Raw genomic sequence first — 19,612 nt, forward strand, 5'->3', positions numbered from 1 at the left:
CTATAAATAAAATGTATTATTATTATTAGTCTCAGCACAAGCCACCGTCATGGCAACAAGTGTGGGAAAAATGTATCTTGACAGAGCGGCAACACTGAGGGTTGATTTGGAACAATCATGGAAAAGGCCACAGCAGCGCCTCGACGCTGTGTAGAGAATTTATTCAAACAATGGAACGGCGTTTTTCCTGCGTATCAGATATAGAGGGCCTCACCTTATTATCGTCTACGAAGCACGAATAGTGCACCTGCTTTTCCTAAACTGGGTTTTGTAATGGCGTGCTATTTTGGCCAGGTTTCCCTTGAAAAGAGGGTTTAATCCTGGTTAAATAAATTAAAAAACACAATTGATGACTCTTAAATTGCCCTTAGGTGTGAATGGTTGTCTCTGTTCGTCTCTATGTGTCCTGTGATAGACTGGCGTCCTGTCCAGGGTGGACCCCGCCTCACGCCCGATGTCAGCTGGGATCGGCTCCAGCCCCCCCCCCTCGATCCCGACCCCGGGATAAGCGGTTGAAGATGAATGAATGAATGGTTTAAAGTGGTGGATAAGTCAACAGAATCATTCGAGCGTTAGCCGACTAATAATGTCTTTCACTTGAGGACGGGCCTACACCGTTCTGATGCTTTCTAAAGTGTTTCCCAGCAGACCACAGTGCACCCTCGTCAGCAGAGTCGTCCCATCCACCCCCCCCCCCACAGACACACACACACACACACACACCTCTACAGAGTCTTTATTTAAGCGTCCGTGATGAAGACACCTCTGACAGCTAAACAATATCCTTTGACCAAACACAGGACGTGGAGCTCACCCAGCACGCCGTACCTCCTCCTGTTTGAAGAGACGGGTTTCCCGGGGCACGTTGTCCCAAAGCAAACAGCCGATACTGTGGCATCTGCAAATATACTGGGATACATTTTGTTTGCATTACATGTCCAAACTTCCTCTGAGTCAACACTGGAAGAGGAATGGGAATTGTCTTTAGTTATCTCTTAAGCCCAGAAGGAGATCATGTGTTCGTGTGTGTGTGTGTGTTTGTGTCTCTGTCCGCAGCTAATCTTCTGTACTACTGGAGCCTTTGGCGTGATATTTGTTGTGCACATGTTTGCTCAAGGGCATCTTGTGATTGCGGTGATTAAACATTTTGAGGAAACTTAGAGGGTTTAAGCTAATGCATCGTAATGTATCAGGAGAAACACTTTTTAAATTGATTTGTGGGGGAACAATCGTTATCTTCAAGCTAACTCTTAGCAACACAACAATACGTTACCAGTACATGTCACGTTTTGGGTGTTTCCAGTTTAATCCACGTAGAAAGTTCGGTAACGATCAAAACGTTTTAGGACACATGTTTATCTTTCAGTGGTCATGATGCCAGAATTTCGTTAGGGCAAGTAGTCCGAGTGTGTGGGGACGATTTGTCCCATGTTGGCCTCAGTGTGCGTACACATGAAGTACAGGGTGAGATGCCAGTAAAGTGTCATCAAACTACTTATTTTCCTTCCTCATGCGCACACTCGGGGGAGTAAAGGATTCGTTGTTCCTTGAAGAAAGAAAAGGGAGATTTTGTCTGCTTATACTTCTTCTTGTGCGTGCACATTCATGGGTTGTTCCTCTTGTATGTAACGCAGTGAGAGGTGACAGCTGCTAATGACAACCCAGACTAAACACAATGATCAATCACTTTTGTTTGATTTACTGAACAGAAGTGTAGGGGGTCAAATTGGGATGAAGCTGTACTCCAGGGTCCCCTACGCAGCTCAGCTCGCTCTATTTTAGTGTCTTCCCATGATGGTTTCTACTTTTAGCCACTTATCAGTAGGCAGCAAACACTCTAATACACACGTGTCTGCCAACAAAGAGAAACGTGACTTGTACTGTAGCGAGGACACTGACTGATCCCACCAGCCGATAAAGGTTGAGATGATGACGACTTTAAATTTGATTCCTAATGTCCAAGGATACAGGCTTTCATCCAGACTTTGTCCACACAAGCGAAGTCCACAAATTGGTAACAAGACAAGAGGAAGAAATGCCAAAAAAGCAAAAAATAAGACTTGCAAGACTCTCTTCTGGATGACCTATACCAGGGGTCTGTAACCTATGGCTCCGGGGCCACATGCGGCTCTTCAGCCCCTTAGCAGTAGCTCCCTGTAGCTTTGGCAAAAAAACATATAACCAATGTGTAAATAACGTGTTTTTTTGCACAGTGGACAACGGGAAAACATTTTATCTTGGAGTTCAAGATGATGTTGAAATTTTTTTTTAGGTGAAACTGAAATATGCGTTGGCTACACGGTGGTGTAGTGGTTAGCACTGCCGCCTCACAACAAGAAGGTTCCAGGTTCGCATCCCGGCTGGGGCCCTTCTGTGTGGAGTTTGCATGTTATCCCCGTGTCTGCATGGGTTTTCTCCGGGTTCTCCGGTTTCCTCCCACAGTCCAAAGACGTGCAGGTGTTCGGTTCATTGATGACTCTAAATCACCCGTAGGTGTGAATGGTTGTCTGTCTCTGTTCGTCTCTATGTGTCCTGTGATAGACTGGCGTCCTGTCCAGGGTGGACCCCGCCTCATGCCCAATGTCAGCTGGGATCGGCTCCAGCCCCCCCGCGACCCCGACCCAGGGATAAGCGGTTGAAGATGAATGAATGAATGAATGAAATATGCGTCACATCCTCGGTGTATAGCCCAGCGCCTTTCCCTGCAGGCGGCTAATCTGGAGTTGGTGACCTGCACTGCTGGTGGATAAACCCCCCCCCCCCAAAAAAAAAACATCAGCGAAGGAAAATAGTGTTTCATGGACATTTTAATTTGCTTTCACATGATGGTGGCTCACCTGTGTGCTTGATATGTGGTGAGAAATTAGGGAACAGCCACGATTTTAGGACAGGTAACAAATGCCAGGTAACAGTAACTATATATAAACCTTTACAAGCTGTGGTATCAAATATGTTTTGTGGCTCCAGACAAATTGTATGTGGTGGAAGAGGGGCCAAAATGGCTCTTTTGATAGTAAAGGTTGCAGACCCCTGACCTATACTCACCATTACTATTTGAGGTCAATGCCTAACCTTAAACATCTCGTGAGACTTTCATCCATTTGGGTTTCCATCTAGACACGACCGGACCAAAGTGGCAATCGCTACTCCTAGAGTCGCACTGCTAGCTAGTGTGCTAAACATTCAGCTTGTCTGGGAAATCCTGAAAAAGTTTACTTCACTTGTCACCAAAGCTGGATTTAAAACTATATTCTCTCAATTGTTTTTTTTATCTCAGCTGTGCTAATGCTGCATAAACTCAATGTAACTTGGAAAACTTGAAACTCCGTCCCGTTGTGTGAGAGCGCACAGCAAACGTGCAGTTAGCAGTTACTATGGACGGCTGTATAGTATGTTTACACAGATCTTCAATGCTGGTGAAGACACGTACATCCACACCCACCCGACGTATAAATATTTGCTGTGTAGCAGCTGTGAGCGGCGATATTGACCTCTGGCAGAACATTGCACTCGAGAGCTTCCAGGCTGCGATGTCACACTGATGGATGTCTGTATCAGTGGGTCCTGTGCTTATGGAGTAAGAAGAGAACGATGTGACTTTTTTAACTTAACTTTTGTGACGAAATGGTCTCAAAACCACACGTTCAGCACATAAAACTAACAGGAAGAAAGTGGATAACATTTGCAATTTTGCATAAAGTAGTCTGACCCGGGCAACTCAACGCGCCATCACTGTGAAACTCGTCGCCATGCTACCACAATGCATTGCACCGCTGCTTACGTAGACGATCAGAATCAGAATCTCTTTATTGTCATTGCACCAAGTTCAACGAAATTTAAGTGTCATCCAGACGGTGCAAATGACAACAACGAATTCTAAACATGAAAGAAGGGTTAAAAAAAAGGATATATAAAGATATAAAGATACAAAGATAGGGAAGGTTTTCATTGCCACCGTACTCTACGGGGGAATTGTTGGGTGTCTGTAAATCTTACATAAGTCATAGAGTGTGGTCTTTACCTACTTTGTAAAGTGTCCTGAGATAACTTTTGTTATGATTTGGCACTATAAATAAAATTGAATTGAATTGAATGGATAGAAAGATAAAAATATACACATAAGATAATATATACAGGTAGCTAAGAGAAGCAGCTGAGGTAGAAGGCATTGCACAGTGGTGTTGTCCAGTTATTTTAGTAGTGCAAGTTTTTTAAGGTGCTCGGAAATGAAATGCATTGTTCGGTTCACGTACGGCTGTGGGGTAGAAGCTGTTCTTGGGTCTGTTTGTGCGGCTTTTGAGGGACCTGCACCGTCTGCCAGAGGGCCGCAGGTGGAGAGGGTTGTGTCCAGGGTGGAAAGGCTCCTTCAGGGAGGGCAGTGGGCAGCCGGTGTTTTTTTTGGGCAGTGTTGATGACCCTCTGAAGGACTCTCCTGTCCGCTGCAGGGCAGTTGGTATACCATGTGGTTATACAGTACGCTAACACACTGTTTAATGGAGCAGCAGTAGAAGGACACCAGCAGCTTCTCCTCCAGGTAGTTTTCCTGAGGATCCTCAGAACGTGGAGTCGCTGCTGAGTCTTCTTGACTACTGTGGTGGTGTTTGTAGTCCAGGAGCGCTCCTCGCAGGAAACTAAACCCTTTCCACAAAGCACCGAAATGTAGAGCTTCGAGCTGCCGCATCTGTGCGCGCCACCATGTTGAAGAACGATAAATGGGAAGCGTGAAAATGACGGCCCCTGTGGACACGCACCATTAACCCAACAGATATCAGTTTGTGTGCATACTCGTGAGGCTCTTGTGTACGTATTTAGCTGAATGCGTGCACAAGTGTGATGTGTGCAGCAGGTCCCTGGTCAGTGCTGGGCCATGTGAAGTGTTGAGCAGTGAGCACCCATGTGATCCGCCAGCAAAACAGACCTCCAGATACCGGAGAGTTTACAGGAACCTCAGCAGCTCCGCTATCACGTTTCCCCCCTCTGACCCACTGTGGACGTCTGATGATCTGAGTACTTAAGCCGGGAGAGCTCCCCTCCCCAGAGCCAGACTTTCTGCAATTTGTCTCCCTCCTCCTGCTGCGTAGCCAGCTGTTTCCACCTCTCTACCGCGTCCCTCTGCCTCATTTCCCATCATGCTTCATCCAACTGATCCACTCTGCCTTCCTCACCTTTCCATACATAATGTCCTCACTTTTTCCCTAATTCCCTTCCAGGTGTGTCATCCCCTCTCTGTCTTTATGAAATGACAACACCCCCCCCCCCCACACACACACACTCTTCTTGCCTTTAAACACACACACCGCACCAGCATTCCTATATGGTGAGCTCAGCCAAACACACACATTAAAACACCCCCAGCCATTTCCTCAAGTGAGCACAGCATGCTATCTCACAGCACATACAGGGGAGGGGATACAGGAGTGGTTTTCGATTTCTGCCTGGCTAGAGATTATCTTTTTGCCTCGTACCCTTGCCTGAAGTGGTATCTAACCGCACGGATGGGTTTGGTTTCATTTGTAGAGGCTTTGAGATGTCCAGTGTCTGATATTTTGTGTCTCCAACCAACAACAATGGAGGTAAATGGAATCTGCGGAGCTCACAGCGTCGAAAAATAACATTTAACGCTTCTTTTGGAAACAGTGTAGATCCGGGCCACAGGTCAGCCTGACAGACAATGCATAGTTCAGAACCCAGCTATGATTTTAACACACAAAAAGTATTGTTAAGGTGGATTTCTATTCTAAATGTACTCATAAACCCCCAGCAATAAACCCCACAGATTAACTCTCTGCAGACAAAACGCTCCTACAGTGCCTGTATTGGTACTTTTTGCTTATTGTGATGTCATTTATTGGAGTAATTTCAAATTCTTTATATCTCTAAAATCTGTAGAACTTAAGCTTAAAGGTTAAAATAATCAAACAATAGTAATTAATAAGGAGTATTGAAATTGTTTCGTACATTTTTTTTAAAAATACAGTAATCTTATGGGTTTTTTCATCACATTTTACGAAATAAACACAAAACATATTTATCCAAAATATTTCTAAGACCCAGGACCAGGTGGAGAGATTAGATCTTAGATCTTTCACTCTGTTATTATTCATTTTACACACACACAGGCCCGAAATACACACACATGCACAAACAGGACCTATATACATGCAATGTAGATGAATGGAGATGAACTGGCACCTCTCCAGCCACCAGTCCACGCTCCATTCATGGTCCACAAAGGGACTCAAACCTGCGATCCTCTGGTTCCCAGCCGAGTCACCTATGGACTGAGCTACTGCCGGCCACTTTAAATTTAGTGTGTTTGATATAACACAGAAGAAAAAGAGAAGAAGACCCCCATATTTGAGCGACTGAAAACAGCATTTTCTGACATTTTTGCATGAAAAATAAACTTTGCTCATTAACAGATTATAAAAATAGCTGTTGATCATATTTCTGTCAGTCCAGTGTATTAGTTTTCCTTTTCATTTGCTGTCTTTCTGTAGAAAGCTGACTTTATAGGACAATAACATCTCATTTAATGTGATGATCAAGTGCAATAATAAGCCTTCTGAATATTGAGTATTGTTCTGTATACAAATGTAGTTTACCGCAGCTGTGAGGCGCTGGAGAAGTATGAAAATGCACCTTGAACTGCTTAAAAAGTGCTTTAATTTGACTTTGGAAATAGGGGCAGGACCTTGCAGAACGAAACAGCGTTTGTTTGAAAAGGCCCTTAACTTCGACCTTTCCTCACTTTCAGGCGATTCCAAATAAACGTGAGTGGCTCAGGTTGTTTTTCTGTATCGTCCCGTCCTCTCTCTCCGCTCACGTCGGTGGTTTCTCTCAGCTCACAGAGACAAGCTGACCAGATGCTGCGGCTCTCTCTTCCAAATACACGCTGGACTTATCTAAACACAGAACCGATGCGTCGGATGCACCGGTGGTGAAATAATGTTCTCAGGTCAAACACAGCGCAAACATCAGCCTTGTCTGTTTAATTCCACTGTGACAGCCAAGTTTGAAGCACAACCAGCTGTTCAGCTATGAGGATCTCCGAGGGTGCGTTACGTCTCCTGAAAAGCCTCTTTCAGGGTCTGTTAGCCCGACGCAGATGCAACGCGACATGTGGTTTGTGACTGACCTTGAGAAAACATGCACAACTATCAGCGCTGCACTGTTGACCTGAGTCGCGTCGGTCTGTAACAAAGGAGCCGACTATCAACACACCAAGCTCCGTTTATCACTCCGACAGGGCCACATGGAAAGTGACAGCTTCACCCTCAACCTATATGGGTCAGCAGCACCACGCGGTAAAGCGTTCCTGATAAAAGCACCAGCTCTGGATGGTGATTGTCTGTTTTCCATGTAGCTGATTGTGTTTGGAGAAGAGGAAAAGAGCAATCGTTGCAAGTCCGCGCTGATCACAGAGGCAGGAAACACACAGTCACGTAGACGTTAAAATGTGAACTCAAGATACTGATGATGTTTGACAATAAAACTTCATCTCGATTACTTTCGCAGGTCTGCCGCAGGATCACTGAATAGATCTTGGCAGCTCTCTTATCAGTGAGTGTTTGCGGTGACCGTGGTGCCTGATTTTAAAACAAAGACAACAACCAGCTCCTTTATCCGCGCATCGGCCCGACGTTCAAGTGCGTTCAAGAGAGATGTCGTGCCTTTGCCGGATTTGTTTGTTTTCTTTTGTTTCGTGTGAAGTCGTGTCAAAAAAGCCCACATGTTCGAGTCCAAAGACTAAAAAAAAAGAAGACTGCAATGATCCAACAATGACTCAATCCACAACGGACATCTGGATTTTTTCTTTTGGTTCAAACCAGAGGAACACGATGACTCGACTCTCTGTCTGTGATCCAAACACGACGTCTTAGTATTAGTACCCCACAATGGTATTTTTATGTGCATCTTGAAGATTTGCATTAGAAAAACATTTGAATGCTTGTTGTTTTACATTAATTCGTTTTTTTGTAATAATAAAACAACAAGTAAAGCCAATTATTATATAGCACCATTCGTATAAGCAGCGATCAGTAGTGCTTTACAGAAAATAAATAAAAATAAAATAGATAAAAGAATAACGTCGTAAAAACAGCAGAATAATCTTACAATACAGGACAATAATTAAAAATGATGCAATACAACAAATGCATGAATGGTTGAACCTAAACTAAAATAATAAAACGATATTTAAAAGCCCATAAAAGGGTCAGGTGTGGCCGAATTTAGCGTTGGCACATGCATGGAGTTCACTCTTCACCTGGACGAAAGCCGCTCTCCACTTGGCCACAGTCTGTGTAAAGTCCGGGACAATGTCCACCAACAGCCCTCCTGCTGATGGTCAAATATGACTTCACGCACCTTTTGAAGAGCAACGAAGGGTGCTAGGGTTTGTGTTAAATGTCACTCTGTGTGTTTCAGAGTATTGAGCGAGAGGAGCCTATAGAGGTGGACCCCGCCCCGACACATGGTGGACTGGAGAACGGACACGCTGCCACCACAGGTAACCACGCCACGACTGTTTGAACTCATAGTAGCACAGAGATTTCACACATGAAGGTCACATCTATTACTCCTCACTCTGAAAACAACCCTAGCTGTTGTTACTATGACGATATTGATTGGTGCAGCTTTAAGAACCTTCACCAATGTTAATAACTTACATTATACTGTACCGCTTTTTGTAAATATACATTTAAACACTTGGTTTTTTGGTTTTCACACTATTTGCCAGCTGCTGCCTCCTGACTTTGTGTTTCTGTTTCTGTTCGGATTTTATTTATTGATTTGATATGTGTGCTGCAGAAGCCATATAACAAATGTCATTGTATTTAGTATAATGACAATAAAGGGAATTCTGACTCTGATTGGGTCATTTTACATCTTTTTATCCAACACAAACATCCAGAGTTGGTACATGGAAAAATCTCTCCACCCAATGACCTCCCACACGAGCACACAGCGCCGGTCGCCATGAGGATGCCCCACCTCCCCATCACCGCGACGACCAAGACGGCAGAAATGAAGGGCCCGGACTCTCCCGGCAGCCCCGTTGGTTCTTGTTCCTCTCCGGTCTCTGAGGTCTCACCTAACGGCCAATCAGCTGCAGGCACCAACCAGAACCAACCAATAGAGGAGTCTCCAATACAACCAGGTGATTTATGTCCTCAGCTTGTCACGATGGCTTTAATAAATAAGCAATATTAAAGGGTATTAACCCCCAATTTCTCCAACTTCAGAAGCGACTTAATGTGGCCAGGTAGTGTGAGTACAAACGGGCCTGGGTCGCGCGGGGGAGAGGGAGGGGGGGGGGGGACAAGTACCCTAAAGCCCGGGGCGCGGAAGGACAGTTCGAGTGCGCCCTTATTGTTGGACCCAGTGTAGTCGCCCCCTGCTGGAGTTGAGAAAGAATGCAGCTTTAAGGCGCTGGGCTTTACTTTTCGCCATTTTCCTGTTTCATTTGCAGATTTTTTTAATGTCTTTTAATGTGAATAAAGTATTTTTTTCCCAACATAATGTATTTAAAACTTTAAGATTTCCCTTTTCTTTGCTGCTGTCAGTATCTTCTACATGGACCCCCACACCTGTCAGAGCCCTGGGATCTCCCCGCCTTCAAGGTGAGCCTCGCTCTCAGACACGCATGCTCTCCTGTTTCATTCAACAGTACCACGCACGTGATTTACTAACTGTCCGTCTTCTGCAGAGAAAGCCTATTCAGCCCCGGCTAAGTCTGTGACCTACTCGGCACTGTTGCAGCACAACAGGTGAGTGACAGCGGACTCGCGGGGGACATCCTTTCAGGGTGGGTAAAATGTGTTTTTGCTCCGTCTGACCCTTCTGCGCTCCCGTCCGGCAGAGACAGCGACGTGAGCGGTGACAGATCCTTCGTGCAGGTGGAGAGGAGGCGAGAGCTGGTGCGGTCGCAGACTCTTCCACGTAACATCGGCGCTCAGGCTCGTCGCTCCATCTTCGAAAGACTCGACCCCGAAGCCAGTAACAGGTAAATGTAATGCTGCGTTCAAGGCCACACGGGGAAAACAGCAGATATAGTTTCCCAATCATTGAAACTCTCTCCTTTCTCCTTTCCTCGCTTCTTTGTGTACAGTCGCTCCAAACCAGTGGACTCTAAACCTACACTGAAGCGGTCGCAGAGTTTCGGGGTGTCCAGCGCCAGCAGCATCAAACAGATCCTTCTTGAGTGGTGCCGCTCCAAGACCATCGGCTACCAGGTACAATTACAAACTCTGACACCACTCCAGTCTGGTAATGTCAGCCTGGCGTCCACGTTTCAGCCTTTTAGAGCCATATTTTGTAACGTTTGGCTCATAAACAGTATTACAGTCCCAGTGAAATGTCAAATATATGTTAAAGAACAACAACATTTGAGTATTTTCATATTCAAATCCCCCGACTTTTCTCTTCTTCTTCTTCATGTAGAATGAGACTTTGGACGACCTCGCCACAGCGGTCATATAAGACCGCACTTTACCATTTGTGGGTGGAGATACGACTCATTGAAAGACGATAAACGATCATGTTGAATTATCGGCCAAACTGCTTTACATAAAGATAACAGACAGGGATTTTATTTATGCTCTATATCAAAGATAAATGAACAATAACCACGGGAAACAGGATTAAAACTGTTTTTTTTTTTTTTATCCGACTGTGACTTTCTGAGCTCATTCCCTACAAACTGCACGTATATTACACTACTGCTGAATATTTTCCAAAGCAGATCATCGTTGATTACACTTTTTTAATAATACCTCGTTCCTCACCTCCCAGACGGCCCCTGACATCAGCTCATCTCACTGTAGCATGAAAATCAGCTGGCGGAGACTTGCTTTGAGATAGGTAATCCAGCGTGTCTGGTTATATGAACGCCAAAATGATGTTGTTGTTGTTGTTGCACAGTCATGGAGTGGAAGCTGACGCCGTGTTCTTGTCCCGTGGGGATGTTTGAACTTTAAAGTCGGCAGCAGATCAGCAACAGCAATATCAATGCACGAAGTTAATAAACTCACGTTATCCTTTATTGAGATGTTTCCAGCTGATAGGCTTTTTGGTTCGACTTTCTGGCAACAGCATCCTGGGAATGTGATGTTGATGCTCAACCTGAGGGCGCACTCACACGATCCGTCCGTCCCGTGCCCCGTGCTTTAGGGTCCTTGTCCCCCCCTCCAGGCCCGTTTGTACTCACACTACCTGGGCCTCGGAGAATGCTTCTTGCTGCCTATACGTCATCACGCCGTAACACGTCACACGCATTGATGACGTCATGGCGATGCGTGGCTTTGTTTCCAGATCTTTCCGTAGACCTCGGAGTTTTTGTACGTCTTGTCGACTGTTTTTGAATCTTTTCATCGACCAAATCTGCAGTAAACACTCCACCTCCGCATCACACCAACGTGAACCTTTCACCGCCATTGTTTTAAATGTCCGCGCATGGTCCCTCCTTCTTTTTTCTACGTCCCAACAGGCGCACAGGAAATGACCTCAGAACCGCCGTAGGCCTCGTGCTCGTACACGTGCGCACGCTCGTGCTCGTACATGTGCAAACGTGCTTTACAACAGCCCACCTCTCCCGAACGCTCTGTGGCCGACAAGCGTGCAACAATACATCGCCATGATCCACGAACGAGTAAAGTGTCGGTGGTTAGTTCGCATGTCTGTAAAAAGAGCAGGACAATCGAGCGTCTGTCGTCTAAACAGCTACAGCCGGTCGCTAATGTGCTGATGGAGTCTGTGTTTTTGTGTTTTCAGCTAAAACCAAAGACTTTTCTGTTCAAACATCGGCGATGATGTTTTGTCCTCGTTGTTTGCTGTGAAGTTTGAAGCCACGGTGCGTTTTAATGCGACGTGAGCAACGAGCTGGACTTAAAAAACAGCCTTTAAAATGCTGCACTGTTGTCTGCAAACGCTCACACTGTAACTCGGGAGGCACGCAGTCGACATTACAGTCAACGGTTGAATTAACCTTTAAAGTGACGTATATTCCCTTTAAATAAATGCTGCGTCCAAAAGTAACTGATAAATATTTTAAAGAGTTTTAAATTTGAGAACAGAATTCGGTGCGGTGGTAGAATGAGGTTTCCTTTTAACGAGGACATGGAGCATTATTGTATAATATAATCCAGGGGAAGCACAATTCCTCGTAAACGGTCCCAACGTGAAAAATCTCCAGCCTGGCAATTTATGAGATAACATTTAAGAGTCGTGTTTTAAATGAGCTCCTATAACTTTAACTTGTGCTAATGCGCTAATGATCTGCCTCTCAACCGTAGAGGTGTGCAGAAGTGAGTGTCCCTGTAAACACAGGTGTGTGTGTGTGTGTGTGTGTGTGTGTGTGTGTGTAAGTGAAGGTATAGATTGAGTCATGGTTGAGCACGCCGGCACATCTCTTCACTCTGGTACCCTTTTTCTTTACAGTAGTTTGTGCCAGCTGCTCCATGTGGCTTTGGTTAGAGTCAAAGCCAGGACTCTTATTAACTGGGAGCACACACACACACACACACACACACACACACACACACACGAGAGAGAGAGAGAGAGAGAGAGAAGGTTCATCGGATGACTTGACATGTTGCGTTTCATTCAAAGCGAACTCCAGACTAATAAAGGGCAGCTTTGAAATGACATGATTTCAAAAGCATGTAGCGGCAGAGGGAGAGAGGAGGGTGAATGTCTGTTTCATGCATCAAAATTACAGACTAGACAGCGCGGGGGGAGATGACTTTATGAAGCTACAACGAGCTGCCAGTCAGTTTTACAGCTCATAGTCTTCAGTATTTCAGCTGCTCTCTTCCCCCGGTCTGAGATGACACACTAAGGAGCGCTTTGAGCCGCTGCACGTTGAGTTTTGCTTCTACGACAACAACGTTATCTAGATAGCTAGCTTCATGCTACATAGACAAAAGGTCGACTATAGCAGCAACATTCAGTGTCCGACCGATTTGCTCCCCCACAAATAAGGCTCTTCTGTCTTTGTTGGGTCATCTCATCTCAATTCATCTTCAGCCTCTTATCCAGGGTCGGGTCGGGGGGGCAGCAGCTTTAGCAGGGGACCCCAAACTTCCCTTTCCCGGGCCACATTAACCAGCTCTAACTGGGGGATCCTGAGGCGTTCCCAGGCCAGTGTGGAGATCTAATCTCTCCACCTGGTCCTGGGTCTTCCCCGAGGCCTCCTCCCAGCTGGACGTGCCTGGAACACCTCCCTAGGGAGGCGCCCAGGGTTCATCCTTACCAGATGATCCTGAACCACCTCAACTGGCTCCTTTCAACCCAAAGGAGCAGCGGCTCTACTCCGAGTTCCTCACGGATGCTGAACTTCTCCCCCTCTCTCTAAGGGAGACTCCAGCCCCCCTCCTGAGGAAACACATTTGGGCTGCTTGTACCCGCGACCTGGTTCTTTGGGTCCTGACCCAGCTTCCATGACCATAGGTTGTTGTTTTAGTTGCCTGAAAAAGATTGGGCTCCAAGGAAGTGTGCCAGGCTTTGGAGACAATTTGACATAGTGGTCGAACTACAGGGTCCATCATGTGTTGCCATGGTGCCCAAAAATACCACTTACATGGGGAACGAGACGTCTGCAAAACCAGGATTCCTTTAAGGTTATTTGTCATTGCCCTCCTCCCCTCCAACGCCGTAAAACCGGGTTGAACACTGCACATCATCACACAAATCCTCTGTTTCTCTGTTTCTCCGCAGAACATCGACATCCAGAACTTCTCGTCCAGCTGGAGCGATGGGATGGCTTTCTGCGCGTTGGTCCACTCCTTCTTCCCCACCGAGTTCGACTACAACACTCTGTCGCCCGACAACCGCAAACACAACTTCGAACTGGCCTTTGGAACCGCAGAGTGAGTGATGGAGTGATGCGGTTTGATTAATTGTGCACTCGTTGTAGAATTAATCATGTTTATTAAGGGTTAGAATGAAGATCAGTAGTTTTCGCTGCATTATATGTTTTCTGTAAAAATGAATTTTCATGTCTCTATTTAACTTTCGCTTTGGTCGCACTCACACTGTGCCTCCGTACCGTGCCCCAGGATGTTTCACGGGTAAAGTCTAGTTCGTTTGACCAGTGTGAGTGCAACATTACCGCGCCTAGCTGCAGCACGCTTGCCGTCCACGGCCCGTTTGGGAGAGGTGGGCTTTTGTAAAGCACGTTTGCACATGTACGAGCACGAGCGTGCGCACGTGTACGAGCACAAGGCCTACGGCGGTTCTGAGGTCATTTCCTGTGCTCCTGTTGGGACATAGAAAAAAGAAGGAGGGACCATGCGCGGACATTTCAAACAATGGCGGTGAAAGGTTCACGTTGGTGTGATGCGGAGGTGGAGTGTTTACTGCAGATTTGGTCGATGAAAAGATTCAAAAACAGTCGACAAGACGCACAAAAACTCCGAGGTCTACGGAAAGATCTGGAAACAAAGCCACGCATCGCCATGACGTCATCAATGCGTGTGACGTGTTACGGCGTGATGACGTATAGGCAGCAAGAAGCATTCTCCGAGGCCCAGGTAGTGTGAGTACTAACGGGCCTGGAGGGGGGGACAAGGACCCTAAAGCACGGGGCACGGGACGGAGGCACAGTGGGAGTGCGCCCTTTCACTTTCTTGATGAACCTTTTAAACGTCTTCAGCTGTGATGTTACAACAACATACCACGGCCGTGAGCTATTGCTTGAGTCGTTTGTCCTTGTCTGGCCACCCCAAAACCACAAATTGTGTTTAAATGTTTCTGTTAATCAAAACTGACTGATTGTGGACGACGCCGGGCTGCAAACCCCCTAAAGCTCGCCACATCCGCGCCGCAGCTCCATACGCAACAAACATCAGGTACCAATCTTGATAAAAAAGCAAACAAATAAGCAAATTGAACTGTTCCTTTAAAGCCACAATGGAAACTGGACTTCCATTCAACTCGTCAGCCTCTTTACGCAACAGCAGAAACGCTTTTTTTTGTCAGTTGTGGTTTTTCTGAACTTTGCTGAGTCGTCCTGAAAGTATTTATCGTCCTTAACTGTTGAAGCGATGAGCGTCGGGACTTTGTTGTGGCTAAATGCCTCTTAACGGTTTTATTTGTTGCTTTTGTTTTAGAGCAGGGTTGTTTTAATTGCCAGACACACACACACACACACACACACACACACACACACACACACACACACACACACACACACACACACACACACATATGGAGTCATAGGGATGTCGTAAAAAAATCTGTAAAATAAAATAAATATGTATAAATATATAAAATATATAAAGAGAGATAAATAAAAGATTAAATAAATAAATGAAAATGTGGAAATAAAAAAGAAATAAATGAAATAATAAATATAAAGACAACAAAGCATACACATGTGTATTTTCACATTTATTTGTTTGTCTATTTTTGTATCTATTTATTCATATATTGTTATTATTTTATTGTTATGTATTGCATATTCATTTTTCTATTTTGCTGTATATTTTTGAAATATTTTTGTTTATATATTTTTATATCATGTAGTTTAGTATATTTTTTTATTGGAAAATTATATAAATAAATAAATAATTAATGATAATAATCAATGAATAAATATGCCGAATAAAATAATTGATTAATTTAAATATATATATATATATTAAAAATTATATATAGAGAGAAGTGAACAAATACATTTGTACATTTTTTAAAGCTTATTGTTTTATATTTAATTTGAATTATATTAATTTCCACATGTATTTATTATTTTATTAATTTATCTTTATCTCCACATTTTTTAATTTCCTTATTTATTATTTTATTTATATATTTTCATATTTCTACTTTTTAAAATTTACTTTATTAATATTTTAGATTATTTCTCGTTATATTTCCACATTTTTATTTCATATTATTCGATTTATTCCTCTTCATATTTCCACATTTTTCTAATTTTTAAATATTATTTTCTTATTTCCACATTTTTTATTTTCCTATTATTCGATTTATGTCTCATTATATTTCCACATTTTTTTAAATTTACTTAAATATTATATGATATTACTTCTTGTTACATTTCTGCATTGATATTTCACATTATTTGGTATTATTCCTCTTTACATTTCCACATCTTCATGTGTCTGCATTATCATCATAATTCCTATTTTATTGCTTGTATTGTCTCCGCAGACACACACACACTGTTGCACCTGCTGTGCGTCGGGGCTTAAAGACTCGCTCTAAGAACCTGTTTTCCTCCTCTGCGTCGCGCTGCTGCTGCAGAATTAAGCTGATTTGACTGAAAAACAATATTCACTCGGTGACAGAATCAATCCTCGGTGTCGTGGCGGCAGCTTTACGTGTGACCTCCTAAAGCCACTTACAGCACAATAAATGTACGTTATTACGTTCACAAAGGTCCTTAAACGCCTCAAAACATGTTTGTTAGGACGTGAAGGAAACGTCTGTTTTCATCTTCAAGATCAGCCACGGTGCAAACAAGCAAACAAACAAACGGTCGCCATGGAAACTCAATTTTTCACACCCTGAAATCTCTTTTTATGCGGTTTCTGAAGGTGTTTCCCGTTGACTTACATGCAAAAGAGACTTTTTTTAAACGTCACAACGGCCGTGAAATGACTCTCGTTAATATCTGAAGTTGAACCATCGGTCCGACGACGTCTTAAAAGTCCTGAAGAGCGAATAAATCATTTTAACCACATTCAAGTCGTCCTGAATGACTAAAGTGTTATTATTATTGTTATTATTATTATTATTTATTGTTTTACTGTAAGAGAATATTTTAGATGACTTAGTTATTTTTTATGTTTTGTTTGTGTTCATATTTCCACATTTATTCATCATTTTTCCCGTATTTCACTTTATGTTTTGTTATGTCATTGTTTTATTTACGCTTTTATTATTGAGTTTATTTGTATTTATATTTCCCAACAATTTATTTAGTTCATTCCTTGTTTTTTCAATATTCGTATTATTTTATTTATTAATCTTTATATTTTCACATTCATTAATATATTAATTTTTATTTATTTTGCTTTCCAAATTTTCTATTTCCTCTTTTATTTTATTTATGTTTAGGTTCCTCCTTTTTCTTACTTATTAGTTTATTTATTCCTTTTTATATTTCCACATGTATTTATTATTATATAATTATTTTTTTAATTGTATTTTTTATTATTTAACTTTATATTCAACATTTATTTATTTAATTCACTTTATATTTCCAATAATAAAAATTTGCGTACTATTTTATTTATTCCAGTTTTGTATTTCAACGCTTATTTATGTATTTATATCAATTTATCTTTCCACATTCTTCAATTCCCTTATTTATCATTTAATTTATTCCTTTTTATATTTCCACGTTTTTATTATTATGTTTCATTCTTCTTTATATTTCGACATTTTTTTATTTCTTTAATTATTAGTTTATTTATCATTTTTTACATTTCCACATGTATTTATTATTATATTTATTTAACCTTATATTCCACATTTATTTATTTATTCCATTTTATATTTCCACACTTATTTATTATATTTATACTTCTTAATATTTCCACATGTGTTTTTTATTTAATGTATTCCTTTTTTATATTTCCACATTTATTTATTTATCTTTATATTTCCAATGTGTTAAATGTTTTTATTTATTATATTTATTCCTTTTTATATTTCCACACATGTTTTTATTGTATTAATTCTTCCTTTTATTCCCTCATGTATTCTGATTATCTCTTGCGTTGCTGTGTCGTTGCCGTGTCTCCAGAGCGAAGGCGAGCTGCGACCGGCTGATCGAGGTGGACGACATGATGATCATGGGCCGCAAACCCGACCCCATGTGTGTCTTCACCTACGTCCAGTCCCTCTACAACCACCTGCGCAAGTTTGAGTGACGCTCACCAGGAGACGAGGATCTGACCCCAGTCTCTGTCGAGTGCAGAGACCTTTGACGGGACGCCGCCGCCCCCTGCAGGTGGATCAGAGAACAGGCCTGTGCACCCACGGGCGACGAGAGGATGAATTCACACACGAATGTCCGCGTTAGTTTGTCCGCAGCGTTTGTTTCTGTTTGTAGTCGAGTTTTATCAGACGACATATATCACAACTGTTGCTGCGCTTGTGTAAAACTTTAGAAAAAGAAGAATTTGTTTATTTAAATTCAATTGTTTCACTCTTTTATTCACACACACACACACACACACACACACACACACACACACACACACACACACACGCACACACACGCAGGACCTGTACACATGCATTAATGCAGAGAGCAGTTTGGGGTTCGGTGCCTCGCTCAGCAGCACCTCTGCAGTGCCCGGGAGATGAACCGGCACCTCTCCAGCCACCAGTCCACGCTCCATTCATCGTCCGCACAGGGACTCGAACCTGCGACCGTACGGTTCCCAGCCGAGTCACCGACACTGAGATTCTTATTATGAGATATTATTAATCTCTCAAATTCAAAACACCGTCACTAACGAGAGAATACACCCAATAAAAAGTGCTTTTAATCAAAATACATCAAAACGTGAAACTTTTGAGTAGTTTTGTTTTGTTTTAAGCAAAAATTAAAGGAAAGCATCAGGAGGGGAGCGCGGAAAAATGCTCCTAAATGACTGGAAAATTAGGAATTTGGGAACAAATAATTCCTAAAATAATAAATTAATAAATAATGAAGATGTAAACTTGTTTTTTGGTCCAAGGCCCATTGTCTTTAGCGCACAAATTACACTTTCCCGGGTCAGAATCCACCAAAAACCTACTTTACCTTCATCTTTATTGCTGAGTGAGAACCACTGAACATGTGCCTGGAGAGAAAAAGTGTGTGTTGGTTAAGAAAACACCCTCAAAGACGTCAAAGACAAAGTCTTTGGCGCACAAAACACACTTTCCTGGGTCAGAATCCACCAAAAACTACTTTACCTGTATCTTTATTGCACTGTACATGTGCCTGGAGGAAAAAAGTGTGTGTTGGATCAAGAAAACACCCTCAAAGACGTCAAAGACAAAGCCGAAGCTACACAGAGACGCATGACACACACATAAACGCACAAACACACGCATGTATTTGCGCGGGTTTGTTGTGTTTTAGGGTCAAAGTTGCACCAGAGGACGACTCTAAAACTGAACCAAAGGCCGAGAACGCGCAGAATATCTGACTACATAGAGGAATGTGTTGCTGAGATGTTGATTTGTGGGAATTGAAATCAATAAATTGTGTTGTTTGACACCTAAATGTGGACGTTGTGTTCTTTACAGCCAGACTACGTGCGGAGCGGACGCGTAGACACGGCGTGGAGGTTGTTTTTACCCGCTTCAGTGTGCATGCTGAGTTTTAATCTGCTTGGTTCTGCAGGTCGGTGCCGCCTCACTCAGGTACGAGGTACGTGTCCTAATGTTTTTACTGTTTTATTGTTTCTTTTTTACTGTTTTATGTCGTTTTTACCTGCTCGGGGGTCGCACAGCTGCACGCAGAGGCGACAAACATCGGGTCGTTCATGCTGAATGCGTCAGAACGGACCTCGCCAAAATAATAGACGTGGAAATATAAAGATAACAAAAAACAAGTGTATTTTCACTTTTATTTGTTTGTCTAATT

The 19,612-nt window shown here is 43.0% G+C and overlaps 1 protein-coding gene across 1 annotated transcript in view; it reads left to right on the forward strand.

The window, feature by feature from the left end:
• smtnl (smoothelin, like) overlaps positions 1–18,943 on the forward strand; it is a 46,577-nt gene extending 27,634 nt beyond the window's left edge. Inside the window, exons 4-11 of the mRNA XM_083913507.1 lie at positions 8,431–8,512; positions 8,918–9,163; positions 9,570–9,626; positions 9,713–9,773; positions 9,866–10,009; positions 10,115–10,238; positions 13,720–13,871; positions 17,774–18,943. Of these exons, the coding sequence (XP_083769633.1) occupies positions 8,431–8,512; positions 8,918–9,163; positions 9,570–9,626; positions 9,713–9,773; positions 9,866–10,009; positions 10,115–10,238; positions 13,720–13,871; positions 17,774–17,900 (993 nt within the window). The 3' untranslated portion in view covers positions 17,901–18,943. The remainder of the gene's footprint in view (positions 1–8,430; positions 8,513–8,917; positions 9,164–9,569; positions 9,627–9,712; positions 9,774–9,865; positions 10,010–10,114; positions 10,239–13,719; positions 13,872–17,773) is intronic.
• The last annotated feature ends 669 nt before the right edge of the window (positions 18,944–19,612 follow it).

This window comes from Echiichthys vipera (genome assembly GCF_963691815.1).
Source record: "Echiichthys vipera genome assembly, chromosome: 5".
NCBI classification, from domain to species: Eukaryota; Metazoa; Chordata; class Actinopteri; order Perciformes; family Trachinidae; genus Echiichthys; species Echiichthys vipera.